Source organism: Paralichthys olivaceus, chromosome 3, assembly GCF_024713975.1.
Source record: "Paralichthys olivaceus isolate ysfri-2021 chromosome 3, ASM2471397v2, whole genome shotgun sequence".
Taxonomy (NCBI): Eukaryota; Metazoa; Chordata; class Actinopteri; order Pleuronectiformes; family Paralichthyidae; genus Paralichthys; species Paralichthys olivaceus.
In genome coordinates, this window is record NC_091095.1 from 20,976,831 (window position 1) to 21,000,999 (window position 24,169).

The 24,169-nt window shown below is 40.8% G+C and overlaps 1 protein-coding gene across 2 annotated transcripts in view; it reads right to left on the reverse strand.

The window, feature by feature from the left end:
* Positions 1 to 98: 98 nt before the first annotated feature.
* The window catches only part of prdm5 (PR domain containing 5), a 33,992-nt gene continuing 9,921 nt past the window's right edge, over positions 99 to 24,169 (reverse strand). The window contains exons 9-16 of one of the 2 annotated variants that reach the window (XM_020080719.2): positions 24,074 to 24,158; positions 23,823 to 23,980; positions 23,199 to 23,292; positions 19,572 to 19,732; positions 16,519 to 16,612; positions 7,948 to 8,033; positions 3,410 to 3,514; positions 99 to 1,471 (exon numbers count right to left, since the gene is read on the reverse strand). In XM_020080719.2, the coding sequence (XP_019936278.1) occupies positions 1,307 to 1,471; positions 3,410 to 3,514; positions 7,948 to 8,033; positions 16,519 to 16,612; positions 19,572 to 19,732; positions 23,199 to 23,292; positions 23,823 to 23,980; positions 24,074 to 24,158 (948 nt within the window). In that variant the 3' untranslated portion in view covers positions 99 to 1,306. Of the gene's footprint in view, positions 1,472 to 3,409; positions 3,515 to 7,947; positions 8,034 to 16,518; positions 16,613 to 19,571; positions 19,733 to 23,198; positions 23,293 to 23,822; positions 24,159 to 24,169 lie in introns of both variants that reach the window. The other variant, XM_069522467.1, reaches the window with a different exon arrangement.

The window sequence follows — 24,169 nt, forward strand, 5'->3', positions numbered from 1 at the left end:
TAAAAAAAAGGCTTAATTAGCCTTCACTCCCAGAACTCCGCCAACGTCAACAGTTCACAAACACATAATTAGAACAAGAGGAGGAAATGAATGCTTGGTAGGTGATGAGGTTTTATACATTTCAAAATACAAACGTGTGAAGTGACAATTCACAGTCTACAGATGCAGAAGCGGGGATTCATCAAATGGGCAGTGAATGAAGAAGCAAATGAAGGTGGAGGGGACAGAACAGGACAGAAGTAAACCCTCTGTGGAAAGAACTGAAAAATCATTCATAAAAAATAATGTAAACACACACTGTAAGGCCTGATGTCCCCAGAACATTCAAACAGAAACACTCCACAATTCACCACAAACATCAACAAACAGTACTTTGGATTTTCTTTTTGTTCCTGCGATACATCTCTGCACTTCAGGCACCACAGGTCTGGGAGTAGCTGAGCTTAGTCTTCAGATAATGATTTACTGTGTGTTCAACAGTTTTCCACAGAATCATAAGTAAAGCGACTAAGCAGGTCCGATACACAAAACCTTCACCTCCCATCCTCTATCACGTGACAAACATGAAGCCCTCGGTATTTATTTGGAAAGAAGCATGACCAGTATACTCGTACTTTCTAGCTTCCATGTACATAAAAATTTATTTCTGAGCTGTTTCAGATTTTGATGCAACATCAAAACGTTGATATTTGAGATCATAAATGGAGCAACATGTCTTAACAGTACGCTCCGGGGGCTAACAGGATGTCAACAGTAAACATGTTTGAACAAAACAGAACAGTTGTAAAATGTAAGAGATGTAAACGTGTATAAAGTGAACACATGAACTGAAAAAAGTGCACTGAAATACCTATGGTTGATTGTTTTATAGCTCTTAACTTGGCAACTGGCCACAGATTTACAGTAAGGTCTTCAGTAAATGCTACAGTGAGGGAGGTCAGGGTGCAGCCGTACCAACAGTAACACTGGTTAGAAATCGGAAAAAACTGGGAGTGAAATGTCAGACGTTTCATTTCCCCTGTGAGCAGACACAGCGATTTGGAGGCAGATCAAACATATCTGGAATTTTGTTTGTCCAAAAACAGTACGACAAAAGAAAAAAATTACAAATATACAGTCTTTGTTTCAATGTCAGAATACTCCCCCTAATGTTTTCCATATCCTACATGTATGTATGTTTAATAACAGCGTTCCTGCTATCTTTCCATCTGTGTATACAGCATGTAAAGGCCAAACCATGAAGCATGAGACTTTATCTCCGGAATCAAATATCTTTAGCTTTCAGCCAGTGTTTCAATAATTGCCTCTAGCTCTCTGTTTCCCCGTGGACATTCTCCATGTGTACTTTGAGGTAGTCGTTCCTGGTGAACTTCTTATGGCACAGCTGGCACTCTGCCATGGGCCGGTTAGGGTTGTGCGTCAGCTTATGTCTGCTGAGCATCTTCTTCAAGCTGAATGACAGGTCACACACCTACAAAATAAAATAAAAATAAAAAATACAGGATTTTAGTAGATAGAATTAAACTTTATTTATTGAACACCTGAACTTGTTTATTTATTTTTACTGCTCAGTGTAGTGTTTAACACCTCCGGAGAGGAGGAGAATAATTTGTAAATCACTGTGCTCGGCGACAGAAATCCCTTCTTTTTCCACCAGTCGAGGGGGGCGGGGGTGCACGCAACTTAACATCCATCATAAATGAGCCATTTCACACTGTACAAATGACTCCATCGTCCTCTATCAATCATAATAATCCACCACTGGCTGGCGTTCAGCTGCAGTTTAACATACTGCTTCAGGAATCACAGCATGTGTCCTCCTCGCTCCATCTGTGAAGAACTTCAGGGCTATGAATTACATTCAGAAAATCTCACAGACAGTTTACATCTGCGGGCAGAAATGCTGTAGCTATGAATGAAAGCAGCCAAAGCCCCAACATAGCACCGTGTCAAAGGTTTATCAGGTAACATGGACACTCGTATTGATGTGGGATCATGTTCTAGCTTTGCTATTCAAGTGGAATTAAACGTAGCTCAACAATTTACAAATCTGATCAAGTGTCAGTGAAATATTTTGGATTTTATGAAGTGAAACAGTGGGAAGGGGCTGATGAAAGTGGGGCATCCGTGTCTCTTTGTAGCCCAGATGTTCCTGGATGCTTCTACAACATTTTTAATACTGTTATGACAGACGCTGCTTACAGAGCCCCTCTAGCTTGTCTACGAATCCTTCCTGGAACAGTGCGATCCTTTAGTCTGACGTAGAATCCACCCCAAAATACAATCCACATGTTATTTCTATTATCTTTAATAGTTTAGCGTGGAATTATTTACATGAACACGTCTCCTCCAAATCTCGGGGAGAAAAAGAATCCAGATGAATGTTGGATGTCGCTGGGAGACACTTTCTGGGGATGCTTCGCTGACAGTGAATGGGATACTGATCCTGTGGTCTTACACAACAACTACGGATGATTCTCAGCGGATATGGGAGCATGTTCTGGTTAAGAACTGGAGGGGATGCCACAGATTAAGACTAATTGGAGTGTTCTCAAATTAAAATCTGAGAGTTAGGTGAGGGAATAATCAAATTAGGAATATTTGTTTTCTAGGTTTACGTTCATGACCCAACAGATATTTTCAAAATCTTAGACTGCCTCCACTATCACTGGATGACTTTGATAGACGAAACCTAACAAAGAACCTTCATGGTCATTTATTCACAGTGGACAACAAAACTACTGATATCCACTACAGGGCTCAAGTTACGATAAATATAAAATATGTCTATTATGTCTCTTCGTTAAAATTGACTGGGATATGATTCTGAGAAAGAGGAGTACTTTAAGTACCTCTACTGCCCAGAGTCCTTTGCAGTAGCTCGTGGGAACTGATCTTCGGGCTTTAAACGAATCTATAACATCAAAAGTTTTTGAGGGTGGAATAGAATTTCATAGCATTTTAAATTTTAAGATTTTTCTAAGATGTGGCCCATTTTAAGAAGAAAAACACAACAGAAAATATTGAATAAACTGCCCCATGTTTCCAATTTTCACAAATGGCCTCGAAACACAGTAATGAGTTTGTTCAGAACATCTTCTGTCTGTTCCCTCCACTGTCTCTGAGAATAATTATTACTCCTACAGTATTATAAACAGAGGGCAATTTCTCCCTGTGATCCTCTCAATGTGTTTATGTGAGATCAGCCCACTCGGCCCCTCCAGAGAAACAAGATCAGTATCTGCCTCTAACTGAGCAGCTCCCCCAACTCTTTTCCACATCTGGCCTGGTGCCAGGGTGCAATCACACGTGTGTGCGCGCACACACACACACACACACAGATATATAAGCAGGAATCAGGGGACAGCAGATTGGTTCCGAGGTGCAGTGGAGGCAGGTAGATACTTACATCACACTGGAAAGGTTTCTCTCCTGTGTGTGTCCTCATGTGTTCATCAAGTCCTCTTTTCTGGCTGAAAGCTTTGTTACACTCGCTGCATTTATATGGCTTCTCCTGCAGTGATACACAGACATAACACATTTTAAAGAGGGCACCTCATCTATCAATGCAGCGGAACAATACATAACAATACTTTCTCAGTTCAGCCACATATGGACAAAACCTGGAGGAAGAAAGTGTAATGATCTACACACACTATGTGCACACACACCAAAAACCAACAGACACACACAGCACAGTGAAAAACACAAGATGTGGAAATATGCCTGTAACATACACACACAGGTTCATTTTCACACACTGATACCTTCTTGCCTCACACCCTGGTGTTCTCTCCCTGTGAGTTTCTGAAGATGTGAAATGAAAGATTGCACAGCCCCTGCAGTAGAGAGGAAATGACCGGCGTAGGGCCCATCAAAAACACATGGATTCCTCAAAAGAGCAAGGAAAACACGGCACAGAAAATCCCTTTGAACGTGTATCAGAGCGCTGGCACTCTGGGGCTGTAGAATATCACTCCTCTGTCTCCACACCTCATCAGTTTACCAGAGAACATTTCCTCCATGCGTTTCAGAGGCCTGCCTCACTGTCAGTCAAAGTAGATATCTCACTGTGGGTGAGTTTTTTCACAAAAATCTCCAAATATGTGTGTGTACATGAGTGGGGGGTGGGTGTGTCTGAGTCAGAGGGGAAACGGTGGTAACACCTAAAAGACTTGTGGAGAAATAAGAAGCGTGAAGATAGCGGCGAGCTGCTGATTCCCAGTGTTACTCTTTGTGGAGCTGTTTTTGACAAGTCTGGCTGATAGCGAACGCTCTACCCATTTAAAGCTTAGTTGTCATGGGAACGGGGTGAATGCAGGAAGTAAGGGTCCTGGGAAAGGCGCTATCATGTGGGCGGGGCAAGGAGTGCCCAGTGACACAGGATACAAAAGGAGGTAAAGATCAGGTTCACTGCATGTGCGCATGTGAGCGGGTACATGTGTGTGAGCGACTTTAAGTATGCAACTGTTTGTGTGTGTCTAAAAGGGAACAATGGAGCAGAGGCTATGTGTGTGTGTGTGTGTGTGTGTGATGGTCTGTGGAGTACAAATGTCCACTTAAATCTCCTGCTTTGCTGAGGATCACTTCTTCGGTTCTTGTATGACGAAAACAAAACCCAGAAAACTACGAGGGATCAGAGTTTACAGGTCAGGAAACACATGGATGGACTTAGGTGATGTAGTGGGCCCAGAATGCATCACTGTGACCCTGGTAACATTGAACATCTGTACCTGGTGACCTCACTCTTGAGCAGCTGCTAACCCTCTGACCTTTGACCTGAACGTTCCTCTGAATCTGACCACTCTCTGCAAAGAGCACATCTATAAATGCGAAAACTGAATTTGTTTGTTTACTTTGAAGGAGCCTGTCGTTTCATGTGTCATGTAGTCACAGTGACTTATTAGGCTTCAGGATCACTGAGCAACTCATAGTGGGTGAGAGAAGTTTTTAGCCATGCTAACAACCACTTGGATCCAGATTGAAATGATCTCATAAACCATTCTATATATATTGCAATAAAACTTACCTCTGACATTCATGGTCCCCAGAGGATGAATCTTAAAGACTTTGATGACAAAGACACTTTGGTTTTCATTAAGAGGCCGTGGTCTTTTTTCTCTCTTTACTGAAACGTCTCTACTGAACAGGGGTGGGGAAGCTTTTTTTTTTACATCAAAGACCAATTAGATTGTTTAATATCCTTCGAGGGGCCATAGCTAATTAGTGAGAACATATTTCACCTTAATCTCTTTAATCCAATGACAGATTCTGGCAAGGTGTCTGTCAGATGGTAGTGATGACAACTCACAGCTGATTTTCCAGGCTTTGTCAGTCATGAGTCAGTTTTGAAAATAACTGCTCACAGGAGTAGTTTGTTTCAAACAGAGATGCAAACTTCACCATATGTCTCAGGATGAACATTCAGTATACAGAACTCGGGCAGAGGCAGGTGGTTACTGAAGCTTTGCACCCTTTACTATTATAGGTAATAGGGCACATCAGCTGGTTCGGCATTAATGGCTGAACAAATATTTACCTTTCATGTCCTGAAACTTCTCATTAAATGCCTTTAGGAGACTCCCCAGGTGTCATAGCAGGCTTCTGCTCTTGCAAAGTAGGAAAATGTGTTACAAGATTTAACATTCTTAACCAAGCCAAATTGAAATTTCCGTGTGTAGGTGCTGCAGTCTGAGCATTGTACTTGACATGAGGATGTTGATAAACTCAACAACACACTGATCTATTTTAAGTCATGTTGACCTTGTTCTTGTTGCTAACTATAGGCCTTGTTTGATAGTTAGATATGTTTGATGCCAAAAAATGGAAATAATTGTGAACAATAGCAAGGCTGTTGGCTGCCTTTTGAAAATGCAAACATAGTACAGTAGCATTACCTCTAAATGCTACTGTGCTACTCTTGGTTTAGCATTAAATCTTAGTCACCTGTTGGCTTCTTGCCTGATACTTTCAGAGCCAGCGTAATGTTTGCATGGTACAACATCAATTCTACAAAGTGAAGTCATACAGGAGTTGAGTTTGAATTAAGTCCAACAAATTATATTTCATTTCTATTTGACGTTTTAACTTTCAAAGCATCCCAGTCCAAAGGTTGCATCCATTACTTTAGAGATCAAAACAATAATAAAGTATAACTGTGTAATATCCAAAGTATCAACCATTCATATTGCCTTCCAACGAGTTCCATTTTATTTGCCAGTGATGTGGTTTGTGATATAAACATACAAACGCATCCATCTCAAATTGTCTGTACATTAACAGTGAGCTGCAGCCAAAGGACATTTGTTTTTTCAAGAGTGACATCATCTGGCTCTGCTGTTTGTAACTGTTCAGTCCATATTTCAGAGTGTTGTGAGTGAAGGCAGGTCTGGGAACATTAGGAACCAAACATCAGTCAGTTTAATCTGCAGGTCACTAGGAAATTATACCTGTCTGTTTCCACTGAGAGACGTCAACCTGGGCAGGAAACCTTTGTTATCAACACACTGTAACAGCAGAGCGCTGTGCTCTGGACAACATTAAGAGAGGACAAATCTTTGAAATTAACAGTGCTGTCAGACCCGACTGTCAAAGTCAGAGCTGCAGGAATTGATGATGGAAATCTATGATGAAACATATATTAAGTCTCATTTATCAAAAGTGACAGCAACATGCACGTCCAGATGCTCAAAGAGAGCTCATGGAAAGTGTTGCTTTAGTGGAGAACATCAATGGGTCCAGAAGTGACGTAGGAAAATGAGCGGCGTCCCAACACAGGATATGACCTCATTAGAAACGTACTTTTCTTTTCTCCACCCTGAAGGCTGACTCACTCTTCACAGTTCCAGGCCACATTTGCAATACCATACAGTCAGCAGTTGACTATGGAGTCAGCTGCGCTCTGTTTATAAAGAAATCAAACTGGGAAGGTGAGAAGCCAGCGCAGTTTGAGTGAAGTTAATCTAATTTCGCTTCAGTCTGTATCTACACGATGTCTGCGTTTTGTGTCAGTAGGTTTTTACAAGATAGATGAAGAATGAATCTCCACGTGAGGGAATGATGGGCAGGGAGTGTCACAAATGTTAGACCCAGAGGAGACAAGATTATTTTGTGGTGACATGTGAGTATGCTTTATGTGTCCTCTGCAATTCAGACAAACACTGACCTGAAAACCTGAAGCCTTGTGATAAAGTCAGTGGGACACCAGAGACTCTTTCTCTGTCGTATCTGTTACACTGATCTGTCGGTATATAGTGTGAACGTTTAACTTTTGTTTTTTTATTTCTTTATTTGATTGTTTTTATTATTGTATTGCTTTTAACTGGGCCTGTTTGTCCTATTGCTTTATTTTATCAATTGTCTTTCCTTAAGATGTTTAAATTTGTAATTGTATTTTCTGTTTTTATGTCTGTTAGCTATAAAGAATAATCAGGCAGCGCTTATTTAGTATTGTGGAATATGATAAAACAGTAAGAGCAGTGTAATTAGTTGTTATTCACAGCAGACACTCTGACTTGTCACAGGTTTAACTGATCACATTATGGACAATGGAGAGCCTGCATGTTGAACAACAGGACACTGAAACTAAAGCAGCTACATGGAATTCAGCCATGATTAATTTTTATATTTTTAATAGACAAGTGTTTTTCCTTCTGTGACGTGTGGAATACCTGCTGTGATATAAAAATCCCATGGTGCATTTGAAATTATGGCTGTATGCAGTGTGCTGTAAATAAATGGCTGTGATTGGTCCAACAGTTGACCAACGATGATTTGATGCCCTAGATCAAATAGTTGATATGCCCATCAGCCATCAATATGCATTTTATAAGGTTTATCTAATAAACATTAAATTATACATATGACAGAGCAAACTTTAATATGAAAAACAACATTAAGACAAACTAAGACATTATTAACAATTGCATAGAAATGATTAAGACTTACACGAGTGTGTGTGCGGATGTGCATCTTCAGACCATCATTCTTGCTGAATGCTTTGTCACAGTAAGGGCACTGGTACGGACGCTCACCTGGGGATCAATAAACATGAGCACACATGAGACCATGCAACTGACATGTAAATGGGACAATACAGGTTGAAACATAGACTTTTCCTTTCACACATGAACTATGCAGCAAGTAAATATCTGCTCAGATCAAATCCTAAGAGTGTTCAGGTGAGGGGTAGAGCAGCAGGCAGAGGCAGGACGTAATGAACTAATTCCAGTACTAAAAGCATGTCTGGTTTTTTTAGATAAAGATCCAGACATTATTTCCTGAGAAATTGGCAAAACTATGCAATCTTAAAAAAAAGTAATACAAGATGAATTGATCCACACCAAATTTAATGAGTAAAACCATCACCACCCTGATAGTAAGAAGTAAATATGGACAATGTTGCTGAAACGTCTTGCTCTTCCGCACAGATGTATTAGGTGGATGTTCTGGAACCTGTGTCCTGTCCCTTTCTGTCAAATGCTCTTCTATGATGTGGATGTGACCTGACTACTGTTAGACCTGGTATCATTCACTCAGGGCCCGTCATCTCCGATGCACACTGACTTTCCACTTCAGATGCTACAATTCACTGCCCGATATCTGAGCTACAACTGGCCGACAGTTTAGGAGCACATCAGAGGCGAAGCGGCTTATCCAAGTTGGATCAAAAGCAGTCCAGCAAAACTCCTACAGATCCTATCTGAGGACACATCGCTGATGACAAAGAGGAAGTGACAGGCTGTCAGTCAACCAGTCCACTGACACATGGATCTGTTTACCGTGGCCTGATCCACGGGCCAGATAGGAGGACCACAGTTGATTACTTATCTATAGAAGAGATATGAGGTAACCTATATAACGGCACTGAAATCATAGCTTCAGACGGGAAAATAGGGAAAGAAAAAAAAACCTGGCTTCAATGATGACTGCAATTCATTTCAAAGCTGTGCCATTAATCAGGAATCTAATGCAAACTAAGTATGTTTCCTGTGTCTGGATGAGTAAAAATATAGCAGGAAATCAAATGATATTAGGTATTAGTCTCCTATGAATTTATAAATACGGTATGCCTGCAAGTGCACATAGTAAAATTTAATGAAACGCTGCCAAAAATGGATACCTACAGCTAGACATTTGTGTCTATCCCTTCAGTGCAACAATCTACTTTTGCATCTGCGTCTTGGTAACATAATCTCTCTTTAGCGGCTAATTGCTGAACAGGCAAGTGAGTCATTTTATTGATAGGGGAGATGTTTTGCCCCTTTAAGTAATAAGGTTAATTAGCTGTGTTTCCCTGGGATTCAAAATGCAAAGATGCTTATTAAATCAGAAAATCCATCCAGGGAATATGTGAGAAGAGTAATATCATCGCACGGCTATAAACACGACTGTGCTGGAGGAACATTTCTCGAATGATTGAACAGCGAAGATGTGAAGGCGCGATTGAGGTTTTAAGTTAACACTCAGAAGCCATTTTTACATATATGATTAAAAGTTATGTAGTGAAAACTGATGTTCATTGACATTCAGACATTTATCTTGGCTTTTCATGGTAATGTGTGAATATTTTGGGATATTTAAATACTGGTTACTGTTTTTATTCCTGCCTAGAAACTCATGATTGTACCCACTTGTGAGATCATATCTTATTCTAATTTCTTTACACTTGACCCGTACCTCCTTTTTTTGTGATCATATCCCTTAAAGCCTGTGTCTCTAAACAGATAAGCTCTGTGATGTTGCAGACACCAAAATAGCGGTTTACACCCACCATACAACATAGAGAGTAATAAAATGTGAAACCTCACGTTGCCGTAAAAAGGGTTAACGTGACATATGTGCACTGATTACACATACTGAAACATGCATGAGGCCAGCTCTGTCCCAAAATCCCCTTCTGTGCAGCTTCAGCCCCTGGGAGGCCTTTTGTTGACAAACAGTAGAATCTGAATCCCAGATGTGTTTTGAAACGGAGAAGAGCAAGGCCTGTGTCTTATGTAGCATGTGTGGTATCAGGTTAAGGCCCAACGTTAGCCTTGGGGAGTCCTGGAGAAGGCATTAGTGGGCTAATAGCACCAGAGCAAAGTGTGCCAACGTACTTCTGTGGCTTGGATCACATCCCTCCCAGGAGCTGGCTATTGTCAGTGGATACACAGCGCAGACAACCACACCCTGCTAACAAAAGAGGCAGCGTAATAAGTGCAAGATAATTCACCTACTTAACCTATACACTCTCTGGTTCTGGACATGTGTACCTCATCTGGAAAATGCAAACAGAGAAAATGATGGTATTCGATATTTTAAAAGAGGTCATTTTTAAATACGAGGATTAATAGTTCCTACTCCGAACTGCATTTCCACTGTTTCAACCTGCTCGGAAGAAAACAAGAGCAACTCAATCCCTCAGCAAATCAGGAAATAAACAAATGCTACTTAGAAACCTAAGTAGTAACAGTCCTGCAACACTGCTCTGTGTTACTGGCGCTAGAGACTTGGTGTCTGTTCTGCTGAGTGTTACTGTAACTAGAAACCCTCCACTTATTCTCCAGATTGAGCCAGATTGTTTGGGGATTATGAGGGGTGGCTGCAGCACTGAGCCAGGGCTTTATGTGTGTGGAGATGGTAACTGATTTAGCATGTGCTGAAACAGTACACCATCTCTTTGACCCCGGGTTTCTCCCCCGCCCCCCCGCTGTGGCCCTCACACTTCTTGTCTGCTAATCGATCCGTTTGGCACCCCTTGTGTGTTGTATGTGTGCGCACGGCCGTGTGTCTGGTCAGCAGATGGTCGGCTTCGTCGTTTTTCGCCTGCCGCGCGGCATTTGTGTTATGGAGAATGCTTTGTAGCTTTGGGGCTCCGGTCTGAAAGACATTAGTGTGGTCCATCAGAAATTAATTCCTGGCCTCCTCCAGTGCAGCCAGACAGTGGCCCTCCACTCTCTGCCCTGTGCCACATGCCGACAGGGGCCACAGAGGTAATGTGATAGCAGCGTGTTGGAGATGATAGGAGATTGTCTTTGATGAGCTGTAGGAACGCCCAACAACTTTTACACTTGACCTTTCCGTTATGGCCAGGGTCTCACTCGATTTCTCCACTTCCTCAAACAATTCTCCGAAACTCGCCTGCATCAGACAAGTCCGTGCCCGAGCCCTACCACACATACAGCAGATCTGAACCTGACATGTCTCAAAGCACAATCCTCAGTTCAAGTGAAGCATCTGCACCGCACCCAAAAAAAGAGAGTTTAAGCTACGACAGCGAGGCACTATTCATCACAGACAGACAATAATTCAGTACGCAGTGATTCCACTTTACGAGATTGTAACCATGACCACAGTCGAGACAAACAAAATCTTCTGAACCTAAACAGGTTCAGTGATTCCAGAGTTCTGCCAGATGTCCATTTGAGGACAGTTGTTTTGTTGCTAAAGAAGCTTTGTAAAACATCAAAAATAAGACTGTAGAATTATTTTAACAAATGACACCATGATCTTTCAAGTATGTTGTTCTTGAAAAGTAGTGATTATTATGAACCGATTATCAATAATCGTCTCATTGAAAGTCATGTTGTGACAAAGGTCAGTGCCAGAGGGCAAAATGAGGTAAAGCATCTCAGTGTTAAGTACACAACAAAAAATGCACCTTGACTTTAGGTTTGCCAGAATAGTCATTAAACAAAGTGGCTAAGTGATTAATTTAAATGATACTGTAAACTATGTTTCAGCATTTATGTGGCCATGATTTACTGATGTTGAAAAGCTTCACATGTGCTTTGCTTCACCGAGGCCTGCATGTACATTACTTACACAGGCTTATAGTCATTGGTGTCGGGCTCCGTCTGTTGTGTACCAGTGCACTAAAGGAGCACGCCACTAGTTTTAAAGATTAACACCCATAGTATAATTCCCTCTCTGGCTGTGTATGGAGCTTATAGAGAATGAAATAAAACCACCCACGTCAACATTATCTCAGCTTACACAGATTTATTATTAGAGTGGGGGCAATATAGGTTTCAGAGAGATTGACATTCATTTGGCAGGGATGATTTTGCTGAAAGACATAATTGAGTTGCATTATGGAAAATGTAGGATCCAGCTGCTTTCAGATAACTCTGGATAAACTCCGGACAATCACCTGAGGGGCTGTATGTAAGAATGGAAATGTCCGAGTGAGAGGAGTTTCTCCAGCTAGCCCCTGAGTATAAACTCTGGATAATATACAGCATCTGTGCACGTTTGCAACACATGACAGACATGAAAATGAGAATCTAAAAGAATACAAATATCTCAGGATGAAAAGGCAGCGCCATACAAGTCACAGATGTTACCAAGAGCTGGTGATGAGGGCCAACACTGGTATCGATGTGTGTGAATAAATACATGTGATCTCCGCAGCAGAATGTATACGTTACGTCCTGCATGCTGCGGCACTCCTCACCTGAAACCTTCAGAGGTTTCACCTTTTTTCAATTTTACTGTTTTAATTTTATATGTAACACTTGTAAACTCCTGTAATTAGCAGCCAAGTAAAAAGAATTAGCACTAGCAAGCTGTTCATCTCATTTGCCAACCTCCAGTAGTGGCTGGAAATGTGTTTAAATTCAGATGGTAACTTTGCTAAGTATTATATGCACCTGAGACTAGAAGTCAATATACCTCAGACTCTCCAAATTCAGTTTTAAAAATATTTATTCATTGTCTCGTGACCTTATAGAAGTTGCACTAAATTCCTTAAGTGAGCCTTTAAAACAGTTGTATATTTTGAGAGCATCTTTAAATTGTTCAGATTTATTGCTTTCTGTGTTTCTCTCAGCCCGTTTATATCAGTGTCCCTCAGATAATTCAACACATAATGTCTTGAATAAATCCCATCTCAGACAGCTGTTGCTGCTTTTTGTTTTATTCTATCTCTGCCTGCCAAATTTGCAGCTTTTCTTTGCTGCTTATGATGATGATCGTGAAGAACTTTATGACAAATGTTCCATTGTTGACTACTGAACATGTGCAAACACACTGGAGGCTCAGTGCCTTGTCAGCATGTGGAAAAAGTCTAAATGTTGAGGCTAGAATCAGAATCTAACGTAAACACAAAATTAGCATTAAGGGTTAAAATGCCACACCAATTTGTTGTAGCTTAGCTCGTAGGCTTGTGCTTTTCATCATGCCCAAACATGACATGTGCTATGATGTCAGCATGACAGCGACGCACTGGATTCTGTCAACATTTCCCTTGGCACAAATAACTCTCATGACTCGACTATGATTATTTACCACATCATGGCAGGCAGGGTGGGAAAAAGTGCTCTCATTGAGCTCTGATGTGGAGGAGGACCCATTTGCTCCATCACGGGGCCAAAAAGAACAATTTAGAAAATGATAGATACATTCATCATGACGACTGAACTCCTCAACGTTTTCAACATCCTCATCCAAGTTTTTGACAGCTCACATTTTATGGGTCGATGGTGAACTCATACCGGCTGCTCTCAGAGAAGACGCCTGCCTCTCTGCCGCTACAACTATTTGTTTAAGCTCAACATGATGTTGTAATGAAATTAAATTAGAAAAAAATCCTAGCCAAATATACAGTACATGTATTGCCAGCTGCTTAAAGTTGATGCTTTCTCTTTAATCAATTTCACACTTTAGCCTTTTCTCTCATAATGCCCCGCAGCGTTTAATGGTAAGATGATCGGGGAGGAAAATCTCCAAGGAATCCTGACAAAGTCCCCTGTGCTTAGCGGGTAAATAATCAATGCTGACTTGTTCCTGTGAAGCAGGAAGACAAACAAGATCAAGCATCCAGTCTCGAGAAGCTGTCGATTTAAAGCTCCTCACCTCAGCTGGTGGCCTTTGGTCCTCAAACCTGCTCCTCGTATTATTTTATGATTCACACACTCCACATTGATCAGACACTTCGACACATCCACAGATGAGTCACATGACTCTTCACTGTTTGAGTACAAGATGAGTCTTGTCAGGATTGTCGCTGAGAGAAAGACTCACACTGCTCAGCAAAGATTATTTTTTCCTCTCACACAAAAACACAACAAACAAAAAAAGCCCAGTCTATAGAACCAGGGGACAGATTTACAGCCAGTCAGGGTCAAGGGTCATCCGGCTGGATGCTTTCTTGGAGTGGTCTTTTCTCTCTTTGCTCCTTTCTTTCTTTGAGGTGTCCCCTCGGCTCCCACCCCTCCCCCAGCATTCCTCTCTTTTGTTTATTCTATATAAATACAATCAGACTGGGCCGCGGTTCACACTGCTATACGTCCTCCCTTTCTGTCGGTTTGTCCTTCACACACACACACGTACGAAAACACACATATACACATCTCGTGTACACATGGACACACAGGATGCTGTTGACAAAGTGTGGTGGGCTCGTCAATGGACCATTGTTCCACCATCGCTCAAAAGCACAGACACATTCCGACACACTAATTTACACCTGCAATTGAGAGGCTAAAAATATGATTTAAGCTGAAAATGATTTTGATTTGATGAATTAAAGTGTGGGGCACTAATGAAGCTGACTGAGGCATGATTGGGTCAATGATTTGTTCATCAAGTCAGCCATTTTGATACCATGGCTCCAACTGGATTACATTGATGGATCAGAAAACATGAGACGGACATCACACCGTGTATCTGTTGCCAGAAAACCACCAGAGGAAACTGATGTATTGAATCTAAAAAAAAACACCAGGGCAAAGAGAGAAGACAACGCAAATGAGAAAAAAGCAAGAAAAGAGAGATGAAGTGGGACTGAGGGAGACAAGGAGACAACCAAGAGCAGGCAGAGAGACAGAGAAAGAAAAGAGTGATGGAACACGTTTAGAGGCCAAGAAGTGTGTGTGTGGCCGTGCCAGGACTCTGCACCAGTCTGTTGGTAAGGAAACACACAGGAATGTGTAGCTTTCTAGTTTAAGGCAGTTTAATGAACATTCAGAGCTCTATTTTTGTGGCTGTGCAAAGAGTGGTTCAAGTAGAGCTGCAACATGTTGGGATTAAACGTTAGAATGTTCAGAAGACAGTGTGAAGGTGGGAGAGGAGGAGGAGGTCTAGGTTTGTTTCAGCATCACTCTACTGATAAAGCTTTCAAGGAATAGTTAGTCATTTTTCTGTATAGGTTTATTCAGTTGTTAAATAACTGGACCAATATCTGACATTTTGAAATAATGGCTGATGCCTGCGCTTATGAGGCTGATCAGCAGACATTTCTTTTTTTTTTTAACATATTTTAACTTGTGGACACTTTTTAATTTCAAAATAATGAGAGGAGAGTGCAGATTTGCTTAAGCAAATAATGTACATTTCATATTTTCAAATATGTTTCTATGTTCAAGTAAGTGATGCACGTTAAATAAATGTTCTGATCTTTTGTGTCTCATTTGTGATTACTACACTGCCTGTTCTAATCCTGCCTGTGGTGATGATGGTTGCAGCTTTCTTAGTGAAACTGTAAGAGTGATCTGTCCACAGAACCCTGAAGCTGCACGACCGCTGCTGCACAAAGAGATTTTCACCTGTTTATTCAAAGTTTGGTGAAGCTCAACTTCAGTACCCTGAACTGGAGAATGAGTTGTCATTGCCTTTGTTGTGAAGGCTATGTTGTTGTGATTGACAACATCACTGTCGATGAGTCCCAGCTGCTGCTGCTACAGAGCGCTGGTCGCCTGTTTATAAAAAGTTTATTAGCATCAAACATTTTTTGTGCCCAAATCTTACCAAATTCAACACTGCTCTCCCATAACAATACACATAACAAGTGTGAAGCAAAGATTAGATAAACTATTATCGAGATATGCAAGTCACATAAAGACAGGCAGATTTGTGGAATTAGTAGATTTATTAAATAACTGTATCTGTTGTTTTGCACTGCACCTCATCTTTGTTCATTTTTCTAAGGTGTATGACACTGTAATTTTGGACGGCTGCATGTCTTCTGTATGTAACTTTGCATGTCTTGCGTTTGTGCAGTAACATCTAATGCATAACATTTTTGATTCAAATAATAGAATTACAGAATACAACATGCAGCGGCAGTTCCTCTTCTTTTAGAAAAAACCCTCACGTCCCCTTCGATTAACACTGTGGCCATGGGTGACTCGACAGACCTCCAGTTATCCACTTTGGTTGTTAATAAAAATGCTTCATAGCTGCTCCGCTGCCATCGTTATCAAACCCGCCCCCATTTTAGATAAATGGTTGGACCGACTAGTTTCAGGACAGATGGAAATCAGTCTGAATGGGAGGAGGGGCCAGACCCATAAATATAAGCCCTCTGATTGGTCTGGATTCCAGGCTAAGACCTCTTTATATACAGTCTATGGCTAAGACACACATTCTTCTTCTTTTGTTTTAAAGGTGCAATTGCTGTCAACTACTGGCAACAGTAATGTCATACTAACTACCAACACAAGTAAAACAAACAAAACATACTTTTTAAGATAATAATTGAATTTACTATTTGATTTTTTATAATTTAACCACAATTTGATCACAACCACTAACCTGTATGGCTACGGATGTGGACCCTTAACGTGCCATTGCTGGCAAACTTTTGTCCGCAGTACGGGCAGATCTTCTCCTTCTCCCCCGTGTGTGTCTGGGTAAGAAAAAACGGACATATGGTTGATGTTAGGAAAAACATTTGTAACATTCATCCTCACTTCCTACATTATAAAGTAAAACTTGATCGACAGTGATAGCTGGAATTCCATGTCAGGACATGTGCTCATCAGAAAATTGATCAGAAATGGAAAATGATGCTTCATCATTCTGTCTACTCAAAGAACCATTCATACAAACTTAATCTGATTTTGGTTCTTTTTTTGTTCCAGCTCCAGAATCTACATTCCACTTTAAATGCCCTATTTAGTACATTCTCTCAACAGCACTCTCTGGTTGGGTAAAGAATAAACAACATTTCATCCTCCCCATAATGCACCACAAACTAGTGGTAAAAGGAGATGCACATGTTGACATGATAGTGGATCCGCTGAGCCGCCCTGGAGGCACGATCAAAGAACACAGATGATGCAGGTTTGCCAGGGTCCAAAGCCCCGGGGAGTAAAGGCCAGGGTGCACACATGCACACATCCCCTCATGTGCAGAGCTCTGGGCTGCATATGCAAACAGAGGAGAGGAGCATGTGGAGAAAGTGTACTAACTCCTCTACCTTCCCCCCCCCCCCCCACCTCTCTCTTCTATTTCTCTCTCTCTCTCCTTGTTGAAAAGTTCGGTCTGAATTCCACCTCCTGGCCCGTTGTAAATTCCCGAAAATAATCGTGAGTATGAAAGGCTCAAACTCAGAGCGACAGTTTCAACAGCAGTACAACAATACAGGAACACCTCCTCGCTGGGCCCCCATCCTTCCCTCCATCACCCCACTGTGTCCCTCTGACACCTCGGGTGTTTCGTTACAAAGGCTCCATCCACACTCACACACCACCCCTCTCTCTCTCTCACACACAACACACACAAACACACACAAACACACACACACACACACACACACACACACAGAGTAGGCAATCATGCACAAACAAAATCCACTTATGTGAGCACATGTGTCTCAGACGGAGCAGAGTTTTGTTAGTTATCTGTACAAAAGAGACTGCTTGTACCCTATGGATTTTATATGGTAACATCACGTTTCAAATCATCAACAGTGGAATTTATTAGCACTTGTATGTAATTATAAAAACGGTTTTATGCTTAAACACAGTGTGTGACTGTAACTAGTTAAATCCTACCCTGTAATTTTCTAAACACTGACAGAGGTGAGACTGAATCTCATACAATGCGCAAAACATACAATGCATGCACATACATGCTAACACACGCCCTCTCATATAACACAAATCCAGACTCATGTGGGAGAAAGCATTTGCTGTAACACAAGAGTGCTCCATGAATAACTCAGGCCTGTTCTGGTCATCGTATGTGCAACATTAACTGTCGTGATGCAGATGTAACGAAAAACAGAGATAAAAGATCGATTCTGTTTTGGCTTGAAAAGGAAAGAAGATGATTCCAAAGAAGAAAAGTGTCAATTTAGCAGGACGTTCAGTGTCGTCATCATCAACAATGAAATCTTCTTTTTCGTTTTTCTTATAAAACATCCTGGTTCTGGGGAACAATTTCTGCACTCTGTTGAACTCCCGTAAAAATCCAGAGTTCTTTCCATTTGCTCGTGCAGACTCAGTGGCTACATCTGCATGTGCCAGAGGAAGAGCCATGGTTATTTAAAAGAGGATCTGAAACGATTAGGCAATTAAACAATTAATCAGCAAAAAGTATTCTGTTTATCAATCCATTGTTTAAGTGATTTTTAAAGCAAAGCATCTGGTTCCAGCTTTTCAAATGTGAGAGTTTGGGGCTTTTGTCAATATTCACCATAAGATAATGTCTTGTTTTGAACTTTTGGTTTGATTAATTTGAAAATGTCACCTCAGAATTTTTAACATAACATAGCATAACAAGGCTGAAAAAATAATTGGCGGTTTGCTTATAATGAAAATATTATAAGCCCTATGCTAAAGAGTCATTATATACTTCTAATAGTAATGAATGAATTGAATCAGTCTGGTTTTCATGATATTGTATTAATAAATTTTAGATTTTATTAAAGATTTATGAATACAAACAGAAATGGCTTTGATAATTGTCTTTTTCTGATTGATTTGAGGTGAAGTTAGCAGAGACAGTCGCACAGTATCAGTGTGTCCGTTAAATAAGACTTCAACAACAGTATGGCCAAAAGCAGGGTTACTCTGCACATGTTAACAAAGCCAGCAAGTTGTCGTCTCCTCTGCAACCTGACTTTGATCAAGACCAGATCTCCCAGCAGCCTCCAGACCCCATAAGCAGAGAGACGGTTAAACATGCCTGTCTTCAGCCCTACTTTTCTGAAACATTTTCTTTTGGCTTGTGCCAAGAAGCTGTTTGGTTTCAATCTTGATCCATAACCACACCGGACGTTGTCAGATTTAAGGCTCATAATCTGCAGTGAGATCTGTTTGGGGCTTTGAAATCCTGCGGAGCTAATGGACTAACTGCCATTTCTAATCAACATACGAATTGATTTCCAAACCTTCAAGTGCAGCAACGGTCAAGGTGGATGTCTCCACCAGGTTTGACAATCCAAGATATTAGCTACATCACTTTGATGAGACGAGGAATACAACTGAATATGAAATAATGAAAATAAGTCAGAAAAATAGATATTCAGGCTGTCATTTCTCCTCTTTTAGAGCAGAACATTGATGATGGAAAATACTGCAGTTTAGTGGAATGTACACATTACATGTCCCTTCACTAATAATGTAAAGGAAGTACTCTTAATACTCTTGAGAAGTATCTGAAGTCACATGCAGAACTTCAACATAACTTTGTGAATCAAGATATTTCATAGGTTACTTTGTAACCGTTCTGTCTACTTTCCAAAAGACTACAACAACAATTTAGCTTGAACTCATTTTCAGGACAAAAATGACAGCCTGAGCAGACGCGCAATCTCTGTCTATGATTGAGGTCGTCTGGCCCAAGTTCTTTTCCTTCACCTTCTTGTGGCTCTTGAGGACCGACGGGGTGACAAAGGCCTTCTCGCACAGGTCGCACTTATACTTCTTGTGGCCGTCGTGTACCACCTGGATGTGCACGTTGAGCGTGTCCTTCCTCTTGAAGGTTGCATCACACTGGTCACACTTGAAAGTCCTCTCACCTGCAGCAAGAGCAAGAGCCATTTCCAGTTATCCATTGTTGTGCCTCTAAACACAGTCATCACGCACAGCAAGAGGGGAACCCATTTTCAACTGGGCAATTGTGTGGGCAGGAAAACTAAAAAGAGGGATGAATCATTGCACCAGGGGACTCCGAACAATGGTCTTTAGAAAGGTCTGGTCAACAAAAGTCGTCTTTATTGTGTATCTGTAGCTGCACACTCATCGCCAATCTCATCGCCCTGTTTCTCCTCTACAATAAACTGTGTGTAAGGTTTAACGTGCACAGACAAAAATATGTCCTATTTTATTGATAATTGCCCTGAAAGGAACTGAAACAGCAGACAGACAGTACTCAGACAGTAAGTTAGGACGGAGTGAAGCCTGATGTTCCTTCACGCCTCTGCTCTCTGCCTCCATACAACAGCCTCTATTGTTGAAGAGTGTTGCTTCCATTATAGGGAGATTATTCCATTTCCACAGAGTAGTTGGGACAGACTGTGTGAGCGCTTGGTGGGAGCGAGTGGCAACGAAGCTTGTGCTCGCTCTCATGTTACCAAGGCCGATGATGGTCAGTTCAATAAAATTTAACAGCAGTGAAAGCTGTGTTTTGTTTGTTTAATCAAATCGAAACATTCACTTGATGATAATTTAATGTCAACGACGCCCTCACATAAAGATTTCATTGTCACTTGGAACAGGCCTTTAGTCTGGTTTTCAAAAAACACACACACAGGATTTTTCTGAAGGTCTTATAAAGCTAGACGTCCCCAGCTGACATTTAATCTTACATAAATGTGCTGTGCATTTACTGAGCTCCATGCAAGAGCCTTTCACATCAACAGATTTATTTATACTTGGAGTGTATGTACAATGTAGGAGTGATTTAAGGCAATTTTGCAATTTGATGTATTTTCTAGTATTTGGAATTTTCTTGAACAAAGTTCAAAATCAGTCTTGTCCCACCGTACGAGTCATGTACAGAAAGAAGAAGAGATGAAGAAATAATTATGATGTCTAAATATGAACATTTTAATACAATACTTTTGACTGTTGACTTAAGTAAAAATTTAAAACAAAAAACTTTACACAATTCAAATTGCCAGATTGAGAATTTGCCTTTTAATGGCTATTCAGAGGCTGATGATCAAATCTCACATTCGATGGTTAAAATTATTTTGACACATTTTTGAGAGTTTGGGGAACCTGACTTGAAACGTGCACAAACAATCGTCAAATAAAAAGGGATCGGGGATAAGAATTCCAAAATGGTCTTTCATGAGGCCGTCTGATTTCTGATTTGCTTTCACCTGAACATTCCTTGACAGCTGTGATTGATTTTCTCACGGCGGTCGGATCACTAGAGAGTTAACATGCTGCACTAACATTAACTCACAAAGACAGACACACTTATTCAATGGCATGTCTATTTTCTCACCTGCAGAACAGTGAAATCACACACTTGATCCTCCCGCCCCACATACTGTCTAGAACTTGATACATAATACAAGTCCTGGTATTATATGGCTGTCTCAGGAGACAGTGGCAGGAAATGCCTTGAGCGGTACAATCTCTTTGTTATCTAGCTCAATTTGAGGACCAGTGCTGCAGAGACTTGGCTGCGACTCAACTGTCCAAGGAGACACTCTCTGTCAGACTAGAGCACCTGGGACAACCTGTACACTCTGTACCGTCTCCTTGGTGAGATGGTTGATAGATTTATGGTGTTTCTTGTTGATGGAAATATCCAAGGGGTAAGGATGAATTGAAGGCCAATAAACACATAGTACATTATTATCCCCTAAAAAAGACGTCATGGTCACAGATACGTCTTATAGATATATAGAAGTATGAAGGACAACAAATTACTTCTTGTGTGCAAGCCAACTCAAGACAGAAGTAGGTGTGATGGTTCCACCACTAGAACCAATCCGGATTTAGACTTAATTTATCCCGCCTATCTAATTAACATATGGATAAAAACCTTTGGAAAATAAATGCAGAAATACAGAGATGAATAGATGTACAAAGGAATTGATAAATTAATGAATGAACAAATAAATAAAATTAGAAACATATAAATAAATGAATGAATACATTTAGAAAAATAAGTGTATAGATACAGGGATTTATGTACTTAATTATTATTTCATAATCAAGGTGTTATAATTCTAGATAAGCAAAGTTCAGGGAGAAAATATCTTAAATGTAATTAATTTCATGTCATCTCAGCTGTTTTACTGTGTTCTTACGCCATGTTGAGTCTTGTTGTGAGTCCAGTTAAACCTCATGTTTCGAACCAAGCGCTTCTGACCTCACAGCACGTTATTAGTACCAAACTGTTTAACAGCCAATCATTTGTTGTTAAACCATAGCCGTGCCCAAGTGCTTTAAAGCAGAATGACAGAAACATATTGTTAGCAAATATGTCTATTAAACATATACATTTATTATCTTGTGAACTTGAAAATACATTTAGAACATGAACTACAACCTCTGGCCAAATACAGATTTAACACTGGATTGGCTCTTACACTGGCTAAGGGAAACATATCAGATTTGTTTTTATCTGGCAGAGAAAATATCATCTTGTGTGGGACTGTAACTAAAACTTATTTTCTTTGTCAGCCAATCTGAAGACTGACGGACCCATACATTATTAAAGTCCACCACAGTTTACCAGGGCTCAATGTTAACCAGAACAATAATCTAAAACCTAAAGATATTCAGTTGAAATTGTTTAAAATAACAAATTATGGGAAGATTTAGCTGTTTATGCTTCAAACATGACTTAAAACGTGAGAGCAACTTTTGGATGAGGACAAATTCTTCCTCTTATAGAAGAAAAGCTACATTCACTCAGTGGTACTTGGTCTGGTATAATCACTAACTTACGGGGGTAAATGTTAAAAGACGTTTGCTAAATATTTCTGTATAATGCACATTACTAAGTCACTTTGCTGACTGTATGACTCTTCCACTTGAGCTACTGTAACATTAGTTCAGCATTACAGTCACGGAAGTTACTGGTAATTGGTAAATTATCAAAAGATATGCTAATTCATTTCCTGTGAGCTAATAAAGCAAATGATTTACCAATGCTGCTTCATGGTTTGCAGCTTTGCTTTACTGTTTTTGTGTGTATATGCTCAGACTGCTTCCATACTACTATATATTGTTTTGAAAACGCATCAACTCTGAAATAGATACTTCTGGCATCCACACTACTCTGGAGTTTTAGAGCTGCTAAGTTTGGAAACGTTTTAGTTTGACAACGCCTTTTAGTCTGGATGAGCAGCATTGGTTGTCTTCAGTCATGACCAAATGCCTCTCATGTACTCTTGCAACCACATGCCCAGTGTATGTGAGTGGTCATATGGTATTTACAGGCATGTTAGTATGGATGGGGTTTAAAACTGATTCAGAGCCAAAACTAAAGTATAGATGTAGCCTCATAGTCATACTTACTATTGTGGATGAGTAGATGGCGCTGCAGAGAGAAGGGGGTGCGGAACAAAGCTTTGCACTCCTCACACTGAAAGGGCCTCTCCTCAGAGTGGGTCTGCAGAGAGAGCAGAGCAGCATCAGTGTGTCTGTGTGTGTGTGTGTGTGTGTGTGTGTGTGTGTGTGTGTGTGTGTGTAATGTGTACGTACTTCCTGCCTCACTGTGGACATTGATGAGGTTTCTTGAATTGATGTGAGGGGATCATGAATAACGCTCCGTAGCCAATTTAGTTTGTTGACTTGATGAGGACAAAGCAGCTCAAGGGGCTTTAAGTTCAAAGTGCTTCTGTTTTTCTGCTCCCCCGCCCTCCGTTTCCCAATCTATCTATCTGAGTGACACCTCAATCCCAAAAGTAAACATGGAGAACCTCCGGGGAGGAGAGGGCCAAAGACCCCACAGATAACCGCCACCAACGAGACCCTGATTGATTACGGCCTCACTAATAATTCTAGCTTTGAAGTGTCTTTCGATACATGTCTCTTCGCAGCAAATGACAATCAAGTGGATGTAATGGTATAAAGAAAATACATTGGTTAAAAGCTATTTACAGTACCAGTTAGCTCACTAGTGGGTTATTATGTGATCACCTTCTTATGATTCTTGTAGACGTTGCGGTGAGCAAACTCCTTCCCACACAGCTTACATTTGTACGGTTTGTCCTCGCTGTGGATGATCTTATGAGCCGTCACCTGATCCAGACGCTTGAACGAGCGACTGCAGATCTCACAGGTATACGGCCGCTTCTCTAACCAGCCAAACAATGAAAAGAGATGCGTTCTGGTGAACAGACAGTGCATAGCGTCCATGAGTGTGACGTTTTCAAAGCGGCATTTCCTACCTGAGTGTGTGATCATGTGGCGCTTCAGCTGATTTGTAGAAATGAACTTTTTATCACACGCATGGCAGTCAAATATTTCATGTACCTGCAAGAAAA